The following is a 16111-nucleotide window of genomic DNA, read 5'->3' as shown; positions in this document are numbered from 1 at the left end:
GTATTGAGAAGTTGTGTGAAAGTATGCAGCGTATGATTGCACAACTGATGGAGCAGTCTCAAACAAAGACAAGCAATACTTCTGAAAATTTGAAGACCCTGGAACCCAATCCTGTCAGGTTAACTGGTCCTGGCAATTTTTTTAGCTGGTCTCGGAACGCCACATTGATTCTGGAGTCACACGGACTTCAGAAATTCTTGAAGGAGGATGAGAAAAAACCAATGGATGTCACGCAGGAGCAATGGGACCAGAGTCAAAAACGGGTCATGGTGTGGCTACTTAGTTCAATGGATAATGCTGTGAGGGAACAAGTTGAAGGCTTTCAGACCGCCGCTGAAGTTTGGACAAGCATTGAAAAGCAGTTTTCGGGGAAGTCAAACAAGATGCAGGTTACTAGAATACTTCATGAACTAAGGAACATCAAACAAGAGCAGAAAACAGTGACTGAGTATGCCGGCGAAATTAAAAAGCTCTTCCGAGACTTGGAGTATTTTAGGCCATTCAAGGCACATGATCCCAAAGATATACCGCTCCTCCGAGAATGGTTTGAGCCGATATTGGTGCAAGCCTTTCTTGAAGGATTGAATGAGGAGTTCAACCTGCGATCCCAACTGATACACGCATTACCTGACTGGCCCACTTTGGATGAGGCAATTGCTAGCATTCTCGAGGAGGAAACTCGTCTAGCTAATCTGGTTTCAGTACCAAATACAGGTTTTGATAATAGAGCAGCACTATCTTCACTCACTCATGCTAAACCGTATGTTGCTTCAAAGAATGATCAAGCAAATGCCATGAAATTTGGTTACCACAGGAAACCCAGAGTGGTGTGTGATAATTGTGGAAAGCCAGGACATATGAAAAAGGATTGTTTTGAGTTGATTGGTTATCCTCCTGGCTGGCAGAAGAGGCCTCCAAACCGTACCAATAAGGAGAGTATATTCGCGAAGAAGCCTGAACGAAGCCATCTTACTGCAACTATAAGGGAATCACCCGATGCTGCTGCACATGCATTGGAAGAATTCAAATCAATGGTGGCGGCTACTAGTACAGATGTCCCTGAATCTGCATCAACCTCTCAAGGTGTGGATTGTTCATCCAACTCTTGGATCATTGATTCGGGGGCCACAAATCATATGACTGGCTCATCTAAAAAATTCTTATCTTACACACCACGTTCTGGGAAGGAAAGAGTTCGTATTGCTGATGGGTCCTCTGCTCCAATAATGGGCAGTGGGACCATTAGTTGCACTCCGTCTATGTCATTGAATCACGTTTTACATGTTCCAAATTTTCCAGTGGATTTATTGTCGGTTAGCGCAATTACAAAGGCACTAAATTGTGGAGCATGGTTTGACCCTTATTTCTGCATATTTCAGGAGCTGAAGTCAGGAAGAATACTTGGGACTCGGGACTGAGCGAGATGGCTTGTACTACCTCGACAATGGTCTGACGCCATTGGCTCTTAGTACAAGATGCAACCCTGCCGAAGATGAGTTAATTTTGCTGCATTATAGACTTGGACATGTGTCCTTTCAGTCCCTAAGTCGTATGTTCCCATCAAAATTTAGTCTCTCCTGTAAGAAAGGTTTTTTATGTGATGTGTGTGAGCTAGCAAAGCACACAAGAACCAATTATCCTAGTAGTACTGAGAAAACTGAAATTCCTTTTGAAGTAGTGCATTCTGATGTATGGGGTCCTTCGACCGTGACTTCTCTTTTAGGAGAAAGATGGTATGTGACCTTTATTGACGGTTCTAGTAGATGTACTTGGTTGTACCTTCTAAAGCACAAATCTGAAGTCTTATCTGCGTTTAAAGACTTCTATAATATGGTGCAAAATCAGTATAATGTCAATGTGAAAATACTCCGGTCAGATAATGGGACTGAGTATGTAAACAAAGCATTTGATAGTTTCTTGTCATCACATGGGATTCTTCATCAAACTACATGTGTAAACACAGCTGAACAAAATGGGGTCGCCGAGAGGAAGAATAGGCACCTATTGGAGGTAGCTCGGTCCCTCATGTTTACGATGAATGTGCCAAAGTTTCTCTGGGGTGAGGCTGTTAAAACAGCTGCTTACCTAATAAACCGGATGCCATCAAGAGTGTTGAGATATAAAACACCAATTGAATGCTTGACTGGCACTAATGATTTCATTGTACCCCCCAAGGTATTTGGCTGTACTTGTTTTGTTCATGATTACAGGGGTTCGGTGGGAAAGCTTGATCCGCGTGCCATCAAATGCATATTTGTGGGCTATTCACCTACTCAGAAAGGGTATCGTTGTTGGAGCCCTTCTGAAAGGAGGTTCTTTGTGAGTATGGATGTTACCTTTCATGAAAATGAACCATTTTATTCTACTAATGTTCCCAATTATTGTATTGATAGTAAGGGGGAGATTTTGAACAAAAATAATACCTCTTCTGGTTCCATGTTGACCCCGATGATGGATATTTTTCAGATAGAGAATGAAACACAAGGGGAGAGAAGTGCAAGTACTGATGAAGGAGATGCCAATTCCACTGGTCATGAGGCAAGCAATATTCCTTCAGATCAACAAGTGGTGGAACCCAATACTCCATTTATGAGCCCTAGAACATCAACAAGTGAACCTGTACATCATGAAGCAACTGAAGATACAGAGCATTCCTCTGTCGGCCGTGAGGCTTCATCACAGGGGGAGATTATCCATGATGTGGCTGAAGGTGAAGGTAATGAAAATCACGACCCAACACCTACTAATCCAATGGTTGATTATCCGATTGCACTTCGAAAACCTCCAAGACATGCTGATGTTCCAAGCACGTCTCAAGGACTATGTGGGATACAAACACAATCTTGCAAAATATTTGTCTTATGAGAGGTGTAGTGCTTCATTTAAAAACTTTATTGCATCATTAGACTCTACTTATGTACCCACAGATTGGAAAGATGCCATCAAGGATCCTCAATGGAATGCTTGCTATGCTTGAAGAAATGGAGGCCTTAAAGAAGAACAAGACCTGGGAATTGGTGACACTGCCAAAAGATAAAGAACCGGTTGGATGCAAGTGGGTGTATACCATCAAGCATAATCCCGAAGGCAAAGTGGAAAGGTACAAAGCACGTTTAGTAGCAAAAGGGTACACACAGACTTATGGAGTGGATTATGAGGAGACATTTGCACCGGTAGCTAAGATGAATACAATAAGAATTCTAATTTCTTGTGCAGCTAATCTTGGATGGGATTTGCATCAATTGGATGTAAAAAACGCCTTCCTTCATGGAGATCTCCAAGAGGAAATTTATATGAAAATACCTCCAGGCTTTGATACTGCACAAACTGAAGGTAAAGTGTTGAGACTACATCGCTCCTTATATGGTCTAAAACAATCACCACGAGCATGGTTTGATCGTTTTAGAAGGGCTATATTGCAACTGGGCTACAAACAGAGTAATGCTGATCATACTATGTTCTATAAGAGAAACGTGAGCAGACTAGCAATATTGATAGTATATGTTGATGACATTGTTATCACAGGAGATGATGATGCAGGAATAAGAGACTTGAAGCTACACTTGACAAGGGAATTTGAGGTTAAAGATTTAGGGCAGCTAAGGTATTTCCTTGGCATTGAGGTCTCTCGAAGCTCAAAAGGTATTTACTTGTCTCAAAGAAAATATATATTAGATCTATTGTCAGAAGTTGGTATGCTGGGTTGCCGACCTGCCTTGACACCAATAGAGCAAAACCATAGACTTACTAGTGAATCAGGGCAACCTGTAGACCGAGCACAATATCAGAGGCTAGTTGGGCGATTGATTTACTTGTCTCACACACGTCCAGATATTGCTTTTGCAGTGAGTGTGGTTAGTCAATTTATGCATGATCCTAAAACTCACCACATGGATGCAGTAGTTAGAATAATTCGATATCTCAAGGGTAACCCTGGGCGTGGATTGTTATACAAATCAAATGGTAATCTACGAGTAGAATGCTACACTGATGCAGACTGGGCAGGTTCATTGGATGATAGAAGGTCCACATCTGGTTATTGTACGTTCGTTGGAGGAAATTTAGTTACTTGGCGTAGTAAGAAGCAAAATGTTGTTGCTCGGTCTACTGCTGAGGCGGAATTTAGGTCTATGGCTCATGGAATATGTGAAGTGATGTGGCTCAAGATTATATTGACAGAACTGGGACTATTTCAAGCAAAACCACTAATGTTGTATTGTGATAATAAGGCGGCACTAGACATTGCACATAACCCAGTTCAGCATGGTCGGACAAAACATATTGAAATTGATCGGCATTTCATTAAAGAAAAACTTGATCAAGGGATAATCTGTATGCCATATGTGAGGTCCTCAAATCAACTAGCAGATATATTGACTAAAGGCTTGCCGGAAAAATTATTCTCTAGTCTGTGTTGCAAGATGGGGATATATGATGTTTTCTCCCCATCTTGAGGGGGAGTGTTGAGCTGGCAATGTATTATCATTATTCTTAGTATCCTTATACTTTTATGTAATATGTAAATATTAGGAGGACAAAGGTGTAAAGAAGAGAGAAGAAATAAAATAGAAGAAAAGGGGACGGGAGAGGATAAGCTCCAGTTTCCCATCAATGGTTTTCACACAGCTCTAGTTCCCTACGTGTTTTCGTCGATTCTTGAGTTCTAGTTGATTTATTCCAACAGCTATCCACGTTCTGAAACCATGACTTGGCTTCGAGATCTTATGGGTTTCAACTCTAGCCTACCCCAACTTGTTTGGGACTGAAAGGCTTGGTGGTTGTTGTTGTTGTTGTTTTCCCAGGAATTTTAACGGGTCTATTAACGGTCATTAGTCCGTTTTAGGTCTTTTTTCTCGGACTTGGTTGTCTAATTGTTCCTATCTTTTTTTTCGAAAAGGGGATATGCCCCAGCCTCTGCATTCTAGCGATGCATATGGCTTTTATTACTTTATTAAGCATAGTATGTGTTACAACTTATGGATCACAAAGCGTCGCTGCAAACACCAGCCACTTAAAAATAGAAATAGAGAAGCTAGCCATGGAAATAAAACTATCTCAGCAATCTATTCTGCTAACAGACCACCGTCCGAACCGGTTGCACAAATTCCGTGCTACCATCTCCAAACGGGTGCACCCAGAATCCATGTCCTGTCTTTGGTCCTCCGGCTGAAGAAAAGACCACATACGGATCTAGTGCGTGGCCAATGGAATAGCCTGCAAGAACGAAGGTGATTTTGACTTGTTAAACACAAAGTCATTTCTTGTGTTCCATATGGCCCATAGTAAAGCACAGGTTCCCACCCGAATCTGAACCGCATTTTCCTTTCTAATTGTTCCTATCGTACATATAATGATTAAAACTTCCTGTGATTGAAAATGATTTTGATACTCTCTAATTCTCCTAAATGAAATTTGCACCATTACAGAGCAAAAGTACATGCCAATGCCACAAACAAATGAAGCTTTGAAGTCAAAACTCACTCATCCCAAAGAGATTTGTGAAAAAGAGATCTTCAACTGAAGCGACAAAGGCCAAGCTGCACGAAATCTCCGAAAGATTCGAGCATCTCAACTGAAGATCTTTGCTGCTACCTGGCAGTTCCTTTGTTTTGCTGCTTGGTCCTGATGCAATGATGCCATAAGCTTGTATGTTGTAGCTTTTCTCCATAAAACTGCCAGGCAAAACTTTTAGTCTCGTTCGAATTTTTATTTCTGTTTGCAAATTCTCATACTACTTTGAACCTTCCTAATTTCATTTATATGAATGGAACCGGAACTCCTTTTGAGGAGCACTCTAGATGTAACAAAAAAAAAGATCATCAACACCCATGCATATACAGCAGGAAACATAAATAGGTAATGCGAGACAGCAACACAACTAGAAAGGGTCAAACTGGACTCAGTTGCCCAGGCTGCCGAAGTGAAATGTGATGAGCACACCCATGTCTACCTTGATTAGGTTTCAACATTAACGTATTCCCTCCTGCTTTGAAGAAACACAACCATTGGCTGCAGTGGCATACTGTTCAGCTACATAGACAGAAACCAACGAAATAAACACCATGCATATTTTACATGCAGCGACGCAGAGAGGTTACTCCACTTATGTTCAACTACTAAAAACAAACCATTTCAGATAAAGTGAATGAGAGAGTACTAATCCCAATTGCAGAATAACAACACACGATCGATATTTAACATCAAAGGATAAAAATGTGCATACTAGAAACAATTTTATTATGTATGTAAATTGAAACAAAATGAGGCTTAAACATAGATAATGTATTCTCTTAGATTTACCCATCGAACAAAGTGACCTCAATAAATTGCCCATTTGAGGGTTCATTACAAATTATCTATGGTTACCAACATTGTTCAAAGAAACAAAACGTACACAAAAACAAACTGATAGAAAGAGCAAACTGAAGTTGACATAGGAGATATCTAGGACATAGCCAAGCCAGTGCCACAAAACAATGAAGTTAAGCCCATATCCATAACCAATTATAAAGCTGCAGTGACTTTCAGTGACCATCCGAATTAAGACCATTCTGCAAAACAAGGAGTATAAGGTAGAGCATCCTGGAACTCTTGAAAATTGCGCACGACCTTCACTTTCAGATTATCCATATCATACGACAATGTTGTCTCATCCTTGTCGGTAAGGAATATACAGTTAGATTCAGGATGAATTGCAAACGCTGTATAGGAGAAATCATCTTCGCCACATTCCCTCTTGAATAGTTCCGAAACACGAACATTACACTTCAGCCTCCACTTTTCACTATCATAATCCTTTAGAACCCAAACATAGAGGTGGCCATCACCATCACCATAATCATCATTATCATAATCATCATCACCAGCATCATCATCATCATCATTAGATATCTGCCACACATGCAACCGTCCCTGAGACTGCCCAATAGAAACCTTACTTCTTCTGCTGCCTTCCATGTGGTTTGGCATATCGATCTCGCACCATTCCTCCCCCTTGGCATCGACGCTCACTATGGAACCATCCTTGGTAGCCAAATGCATAGTGCCATTCAGGAAGACACACTCTGAATTACCAACCAGCTGAGTAGTTGGGTCGCCCTCCACCGTGATCCAGCGGCGGGTTTTCGACGAGTAGATCGCCATTTCTGTGAACTCCTCCTCATAGTAGGTCAGGGGCACAAACACCGTGAAGCAAGATGGAACCGCCGCGTCGAACCCTAGGAAGATCTCTATCGGTTGGAAACGCACAGGGTCACCATCCCATGTGTTCTGCCACAGTATAGGTGGCAACACAGTCCACTTCCCGGTTATAGGATTGCACACGACAAAATCATGTTTGTCTTCCTCATGACGTGATTCCCAGCATTCGCAGAGGAGGAGGCCGCCGCAGCATTGCTTGACCTCAAACCGGTCATAGCTCCCACGCAAGAAAGGGAGAGAAGGGTCGACCATAGGGGGCCCTCTGCCGGACAAATTATGGAAGCTGACGCGTCCACCGTAGTTGTAGAAGAAGCCGGATAGGGTCTGCGGGCACCTCTTGCAGATGTCGGGCTCAGAGCAGAAGGCGAGCCATGGCTTGGACACACACTTGAAGCGGCAGAGAGACTTGTAGGGCACATGCGACAGGATCTCCATGAGGACTTCGGCGGGGAGGCTCCCCTCGGGGTGATCTTTTTCCTTTTCTGCTTCGTCTACAAAAAAAGTAGATATACGTTCGCTTAGGTTCAAGGTCCCATGTATTGAATTCAAGGTTGGAAAGATGCTACCTCGGTGCATAGGATTGGCGGTGCGTCTTCGCCGTGGCCTCGGTTGCCGGTCTACGGCGAGTGGTCCTTCTCCATCTAAAGATGGCGGAGAAAGTTCTGTCAGGTTCCCTTTACTTCGATCGACGATTCAGAGAATAGAAGGCGAAAACGAAAGACTCGACAGTCGACACACTACCTCGGTGTGCGGGAACGGCGCCGGCAGCGAATGGCGTGGAGCGTCGTCGTCGTCGCGGCCGGAGTGGGTGGCCCTGCGCCGTGCTGCCTTGCTCGACTCCTCCTGGCGGCATCACCTCAAAGCCCTCGACCTGATCGCGCCGCAGCTCGACGAGAAGGACCTGGCGGCTGTACGTAGACTTTGCTTTCCCCCTTCCGAAGTATCCCTCCGAAGTAATCCGTACCTTTTATTTGTCCATTGTGAATCTGAACTTTCCAAATCATTGTTATGCATCTCCAGGTTTTCAGCTTTCTTTTTTCCGAAAATTCATTGGTGTAGGAAATTCCATAAAACGAGAATCATTGATGAACTCTACAAGCATAGGCAAATTATGTCCTGGAGAGAGAAAAAACATGGTAGCTAATAATGGCCTCACGCATGAATTGTTTGATTCACGGGATATTAATCAGTCTTTTGTTTTGTACCAAGATTTTTTGGGTTGAAAGGTTGGCTCCAAAAGGAATTTCTAGGTGACTTTTGGGATTTTTTTCGCGAAAACGCAAAGCTGACTTTTGGGATTTTGGCTACATGCATGCCAGACTCTCCGGAATATACCATCCTATAGGCAAAGGCCGAAACTTCCCTTGTAGTTGCATCACCGTGCATACCATACCCGGCCCCTGCATCTTTCAGATTCAACAACAGATCATTAAACTCGCTGCTAGCTTACAGAAACATCCACCAAAACCATCTGTTAAAACAAATAACTCTGGCAGTTATTAGGGGAGTAATCCCCGCTCCTTTCCCGCATGGCGGTTCCACAACTTGAGGAGTCGTGGTGACGGTTCCCTGAAGAGACGCCCCGAACAGTTGTATCTTTTGAAGCAACGGTTCACATTGTATATAAGTGTACATCAAACATCAATAAAGATAACTGATTGAATCATTGCAATTGTCTCTCGCTCTTTCCAATTTCACCCGTAACACGTTATCAGCACGCTTTCAATCCTGAGCGATTTCGAGATCGAGAGAAACAAGAACATACAGGTGAGAAGAATGCCTCGATTCATGCCTTCGTACCTGCGTCGTCTGCTAGAGGAGGACGAACGTCGCCAGCACTTGGCCGCACACCACCGCCGGCATGGAGTTGGAGGAAGTCGCCGCTTCGACGGCCGACGCTATGGTGTTGGCCGATACATCGGCCGCCGCCACGGTGCAGGAGGCTACCGTGCGCGCCGCCATGGCCCAGGCAGTTCCCGCGACCGTCTCCGTGTCCACCAGAGCGGTGCCGGTCCGGCGAACGGCCTCACACCACGGCCGGCGCCCCTCGCGCCGGTGGCGCCTGACTGGCTCCTCGCTGGTCCGGCCGCGCCAATGCTCGGGGCCGACGAGAACGTCGAAGCGGCACCAGCGGCCGCGCCTCCACCGTTCTGGTGCCCATCGCACGGGTGGGTAGTTTGCCCCCTGCACGAGTACGGCCCGACTATCGACGGGGACGCTGTCCGGCGGTCGTCCGCCTCCATCTTCGAGTTCGGCGGCACCTCTAGTGCAGCCGCAGTCGACGCTGGCGGCATCGCGCCGCCTGCCATCTCCGACCCCTGCGGTTGTTGAGATGGAGGGCGCCGCCCTCGCCTACGTGTCGGTGTCGACCGGGGCTCCCATCTTCACAGTGGACTCCGGCGTGAGGAGCTTCACAAGCGCTGCGGTCGCCGACTCCATCGCGCCCTTGCGCCTTCCGTCGCCGACGCCAGCCGTCGAAGACGACGCGCCGCACGGTAACACGGTGGTCGTCGATGCCGTCGCGTCGCGCATGTCGTCCCCGACCCCGCGCCTGCCGTCCCCGACCCCGGCCACGCCGCCTCCTTGTATATTTTGGAAGCAACGGTTCACATTGTATATAAGTGTACATCAAACATCAATAAAGATAACTGATTGAATCATTGCACTTGTCTCTCGCTCTTTCCAATTTCACTCGTAACACCATCAACCAACAAAACAGTAACATAGATGTCATCGTTCTTTCTAGACTTATTATCCTTCATGTGGAAAATATTTCTGATGGAATTTTCAAATTTCGCCATGCTGCAAACGTCATTCTCGGAAATTGATTATACACCATGTTCTACACAACCATGAGTAGCCGTAATATCTACTTCGTTATGGAATAGAAATTGTTTCAACATTTCTCGTTACTGCCGATCACTTGCACTACAGGAATGGGGCTATATGCCGAGGGCCGGGAACCCTCGGCGTAGCATGCTATGGCCCTCGGCGTAGGCTATGCCGAGGGCCGCCCTCGGCATAGCTCCTCGGCGTGTAAGTCCCTCGGCAAAGCCACTATCGCCGTCGGCGTAGCCCGGCCCTCGGCGTAGCACGCTACGCCGACGGCAAAACCCTCGGCATAGACTTTTAAAAAATTCAAATTTCCCGTTTCCACAAAAATTCAAACAAAAAAATTTCGAAAAAAAAAATTATTTTTTTCTATATGCCGACGGCAAAACCCTAGGCATAGACTTTTAAAAAATTTAAAATTTTAATTTCTTTTACACAATTTTTTCCTTTTTATTTTTATTTTTTTACTTGTTTATCTTTCACCCAATACACTTTTAACTCTAACTACACTTAATCTTATGTCAAATTACAATCATGGTTAAACTTCCCAGTCGGTCACCCATCCTCACACTACTCCAACCTCAGCACGCTTAACTTCTTGGTTCCATTCGGATGAGCTTCCATTATAGAATTGACACCTCTTGCTGATAATAATACCATATCAACCCTATTAACCCTTGAACCGTGATGCACACTTCTATATTTTTGAATCCCAAACAATTACTTAAGTAGACAACAATGAATATATATAAGTAATAATAATATTAAATTCAAATAAAAATAAATGATTTTATTTTTTGGTCTTTTTTCTATTTAATATTGAATAATTAATATCTTTAAATCGGAAAATCAAAATTCCACAAATAATATGTCTAAATCGATCAGAAAAATGAGAGGAATCTAAATATAACATACATATCATCATTTGAACCTAAAAATTAGAGGAATCCAAATATGACGCCCAATTTGCCATGTGGCCAAAATGCACCCCCTCGCGAGATGCGAAATGGCCGTATCGGGCGGGCTGGTGCACCGTTCGCCAACACGCTAAACGGACAAAAATTAGCACATAAAGTGATGTGTTATAGACATAAAAACATTTTTTGCGGAATTTATTGAGCGACGGAAAGTGTACCCCTAGTTCAAATCCGGTCAGTTTCCAGCGGATTCGGCGGGACACCGCAGAAGCCGCATGGATTCCCAGATAGCTAGCGCGCACATATGGCATGTGATATGTGGTGCGAAGGCGGTGTCCTACTACTACGCGGAGGTCTCGCGCAATACTAAAATGCGCCCCATGTAGCTGCTTCACAAAATAAACCCGTTTTGGCACCCCAAAAATGAAAAAACCATCGCCCATCGGTCGGATTGGAAATCCGCTCCCGGGGCCTTGCTTCCCATCCCAGGGACCACGCACATGCCAAATATGGCCTCGTTCCGACAAACTATGCGGTGTCACGGGCCGTTTCCTACTCATTTGCCCTAAAAGCCATAGAACTCCGGACGTGATAGCCCTGTTTGTGAAGGGTTTTCCAAAATAATTGCCGTATCCTAATTCCGACTTTTGGAGTGGTTACTAGGACACATAAAATGACGCCATGCTGCTCCGTGGGATTTTCTAACTTCGTTTAAATTGTCATTTGGCCAAAACGGGCCCCCACGGAGATGCGGTATGCCCGTACCGGGCGCGCTGGTGCACCCGTTTACCATCGCACTGAACGGAAAAAAATTAGCACATAAAGTGATATGTCATAGACCTGAAAACATTTTTCCCGGAATTTATTGAGCGACGGAAAGTGTACCCCTAGTTCAAATCCGGTCAGTTTCCAACGGATTCGGCGGGACACCGCAGGAAGCCGCATGGATTCCAAGATAGCTAGCGCGCACATATGGCATGTGATATGTGGTGCGAAGGCGGTGTCCTACCACTACGGGGAGGTCTCGCGCAATACTAAAATGCGCTCCATGTAGCTGCTTCACAAAATAAACCCGTTTTGGCACCCCGAAAATGAAAAAAACCATCGCCCATGGGTCGGATTGAAAATCCGCTCCCGGGGCCTTGCTTCCCATCCCAGGGACCACGCACGTGCCAAATATGGCCTCGTTCCGACAAACTATGCGGTGTCACGGGCCGTTTCCTACTCATTTGCCCTAAAAGCCATAGAACTCCGGACGTGATAGCCCTGTTTGTGAAGGGTTTTCCAAAATAATTGCCGTATCCTAATTCCGACTTTTCGAGTGGTTACTAGGACACATAAAATGACGCCATGCGGCTCCGCAGGATTTTCTGACTTTGTTTAAATTGTCATTTGGCCAAAAGGGGCCCCCACGGAGATGCGGTATGGCCGTACCAGGCGCGTTGGTGCACCCGTTTACCATCGCGCTAAACGGACAGAAATTAGCACATAAACTGATATGTCATAGACCTAAAAACAATTTTTGCGGAATTTATTGAGCGACGGAAAGTGTAGCCCTAGTTCAAATCCGGTCACTTTCCAGCGGATTCGACGGGACACCGCAGGAAGCCGCATGGATTCCCAGATAGCTAGAGCACACATATGGCATGTGATATGGGGTGCGAAGGCGGTGTCCTACCACTACGCAGAGGTCTCGCGCAATACTAAAATGCGCCCCATGTAGTTCCTTCACAAAAAAAAACTGTTTTGGCATCCCGAAAATGAAAAAGCCATCGCCCATGGGTTGGATTGGAAATGCGCTCCCGGAGCCTTGCTTCCCATCCCAGGGACCACGCACGTGCCAAATATGGTCTCGTTCCGACAAACTATGCGGTGTCACAGGCCGTTTCCTACTCATTGCCCTAAAAGCCATAGAAATCCGGACATGATAGCCCTGTTCGTGAAGGGTTTTCCAAAATAATTGTCGTATCCCAATTCCATCTTTTGGAGTGGTTACTAGGACACATAAAATGATGCCATGCGGCTCCGCGAGATTTTCCGACTTCGTTTAAATTGCCATCTGGCTAAAACAGGAACCTGAAAACATATAAGAAAGTGATTGAATTGTTTCTATGTTAACATGTTATTCTACATGATTCAAATATGCATGATTTTGACATAAACGGATAGAGGATGTTTTTCTGAACATTTTGATACCTCATACGCATTTTTTCTGACATCATATGAATTAGTTATGATTTTTACAAAATTAGACAAATTTAAAAAATAGCCTACGCCGAGGGTTGCCGTCGGCGTAGCCCTGTCTACTCCTAGGGCCAAAGATATGCCGAGGGCTGCCCTCGGCGTAGAGGTCGCTACGCCGACGGCCACGTTTCGCCGAGTGTTGGAAGGGGAGGCTGGCCTGGCCGGGCCATACGCCGACGGCCCCGACTTTTGGCCGTCGGCGTATAGCCTGGCCCTCGGCATAGGCTCCCATTCCTGTAGTGTTGCTACCTGCAAAAAATCATTTATAATTGCTAACAAGACCAACATATTACTTGTCAACTGTGCTGGTTATTATTTAAATGAGCTTCCAGTAAAAATTTAGCAAATACATTTCGTAAAAAAAATAGCATCACTTGGAAGTCATCCGCAAATTAGACTTAGGTTTGATCATTTTTCCTACTTTTTCGTACAGCAGCGAGTAAAATTACCTGCAGCAGCGAGTAAAATAAAGCATATGAATGTAACTGCAGCAAGGGCTGAAAAATGCTTGCCATGGACAAAACAAGAGGATCTTAGATTGGTAAGGTTTTTTTTGCATGTTGGCTCCCTGGTTACATTACTAGCACAACAATACAGGTCCAGTATTTACTCCTTGTTCCTGTATTTACCCCTTGTTCATGTTTCCTTCTTTTTGGTACAGTGGCTGAAGGTTGTTGATAAATGGTTAGCTGCTCATTTCTACCGAAGTTCCAACTATGGCTTTGTGCCTTTATCGTGTCAAGATCAAAATGTCTTCGTTCGCTGGAGACCATATTTGGTATTTTGTTTAGTTCACCCTTTCTTCTAAAGTGTCATGTACTGTTTAAGTGTCGATGTCATGGTGCTAAGTGCCGTTAGTTTGTCACTCATTGTCATCAAGATCAGACCTAAATGTTTGTTTTCCGAAGATCTTATTTAGTATTACGTCTGGTTAATGTTTCCATATAGACTCACTTAATATTGAAGAGTCGGTATGGTGCTATGCAACATCTGTTTGTTGTCGCTGATGAATCAGTTTGCCTTGGTATATCCTCCTGGCGTGGCTAGTAAATGAGTATGTTGGTTGAAATGGCTATAAAGATACAGCATACAGTAGATCACATCAGCTGATATACACATGTAGTCATTTCTTCATTGAAAACAACATAACATCCAGCCTAATAGCTAGCCATTGTATGACTCAGGCTTTAATATGGCTTTAGGTGACATGGCATGGCTATAGAGCCAGCAGCCGACTCTCTTATTGTTCTTGCTCTTAGGCTTCTGGAAGCTGCATGCAACCATAGTGGGAACATTTCAACAGGAGAAAAGTCACAATGCGTGCGCCGCTGCAACAACGTGAAAAACAATCGGTCGGAGGGTTGATTCCTGAGCTAGATGCGATGTTTGTGGTCCTGTCCGCACGTGAAAGCGGTGTTTCTTCAGCTGAACCATCCAACGTACGTATGGTCCCATGCCCTGCCATCGTACGGGTGCACCGACGACCGATTTTCCGGATAGAATCGGCCGACCAACGCCTAGCGTCCGCCTTTCCCAAAACTGGTCACAACGAGCCTAGGCCTGCCTAACAAAGATGAACAAAACAATGTGTAACCAGATGGGGTTCCAATTGTCGATGGGTATAAATCGCGGGAAAATTAAAAGATAAAAACCGTCCGGAAGCTCCTGAAACCGCTTCGAGCGAGCATGGGCTGGCCTGACAAGGACAAGACATGATGGGTACGTATCACCGGGATATTGGACGTTTTGAGTGTCAACTAGATATTACCCGCTCGTTGCAAGAAGGTGTCTTGTCCAATAACCTGATTAGAACATCTCTAGCAGACCCCTTAAATTGGTTAAACCTGTAAATTTGTAGGCTGGTTTAAGGGTTTGGGGTGTTTTTTTTTTGTATAGATCAGACACCTCAAAATGGTTAAACCTGTATTTTTTTTGCAGGCCAACGCGTATATGAGCCTACGATCTGTATAGTTGGAGTTTCGAAGGCGTTTTTGCAGGCCAACCTGTGTACATTCAACGCGCTTGCAACAGCTTGCGTCAACACATTTCCCTGATAAACCCGCCGGAGTCCGGCGAAATTTCAGCGAAACTCCAACATAATTCCAGTGGAGATTGGCAAAATTGAACGGAGCTCGTCGGGATTGGCCGCTGGCCGAGCAACAGTAGCTATCATACACAAGCAGAGCTGCAGAGCGGCGAGCGGTTTGAGGGGCCGGGCGGCGCGCACATGCGGCTGAGGGGCGGTTGGCTGGCGCGCGGGTACGCGCGGTCGATGTCAGAGAGGCCGGAGCCGTGCAGAGGGTACAGGGCGGGCGGCGGCGCACAAGGGTCGCAAGGCGGACGACGGCGCACAGGGGGCGCAGGGCGAGCAACACTCGCACGGAGGGTGGGGCAGACAACACACGAGGGTGAAGGGCAGGGCGGCGGGAGCAGGCCCGTGCGGGCCGGAGGGCGGGGCAGTGCAGCCGGTCGTGGCTGTACGTAGGAGAAGAGGAAGATGCTCGAATGTGCTATTACGTTCTTCTTTTATGTGGTCTGGTTTGCAGAGGCATTTTTCGTCCTGTAAATCGGTAATTTTTCGACCCACAAGCGGACATTTACGATTTGCGGTTTGAGGAGTCTGCTAGAGTTGCTCTTAGTGCCCCTTGATCCAGCTAGCGGAACCACGCCATCTTGCCGTTGCACTAGCTAGTGCTCGTTCAAGGGGCTTCCCAGTTCTCACTGGGCAATCATGGCATTGCTAGGGAGCTAGATGGAGCTCAACCTCTTGTTTTTCATCGTTCAAGGTGGCCTCTTTCTCATGTTTCTGGTGTTAGGCATCTTAGATCTATGGCGAAGCTTGAATGTAATTGTAGGTAGGGCCAACAGATGCAGTGAAGATATTTTATATGCTAATGGACACATATATAGGCCTCTAT

General features: G+C 45.4%; 1 protein-coding gene across 1 annotated transcript; it reads right to left on the bottom strand.

The window, feature by feature from the left end:
* Positions 1-6540: 6540 nt before the first annotated feature.
* LOC124697609 (putative F-box protein At3g18330) lies at positions 6541-8731 on the bottom strand. Its single transcript, XM_047230176.1, has 2 exons — positions 8689-8731; positions 6541-7691 (listed from the first exon to the last, which is right to left on the bottom strand). Exons 1-2 carry the CDS (start codon positions 8729-8731, stop codon positions 6541-6543), a joined length of 1194 nt encoding a protein of 397 aa, XP_047086132.1.
* Between the last annotated feature and the right edge of the window lie 7380 nt (positions 8732-16111).

Source organism: Lolium rigidum, chromosome 3 (assembly GCF_022539505.1).
Source record: "Lolium rigidum isolate FL_2022 chromosome 3, APGP_CSIRO_Lrig_0.1, whole genome shotgun sequence".
Taxonomy (NCBI): Eukaryota; Viridiplantae; Streptophyta; class Magnoliopsida; order Poales; family Poaceae; genus Lolium; species Lolium rigidum.
This window is presented reverse-complemented; position numbering and strand designations above follow the sequence as displayed.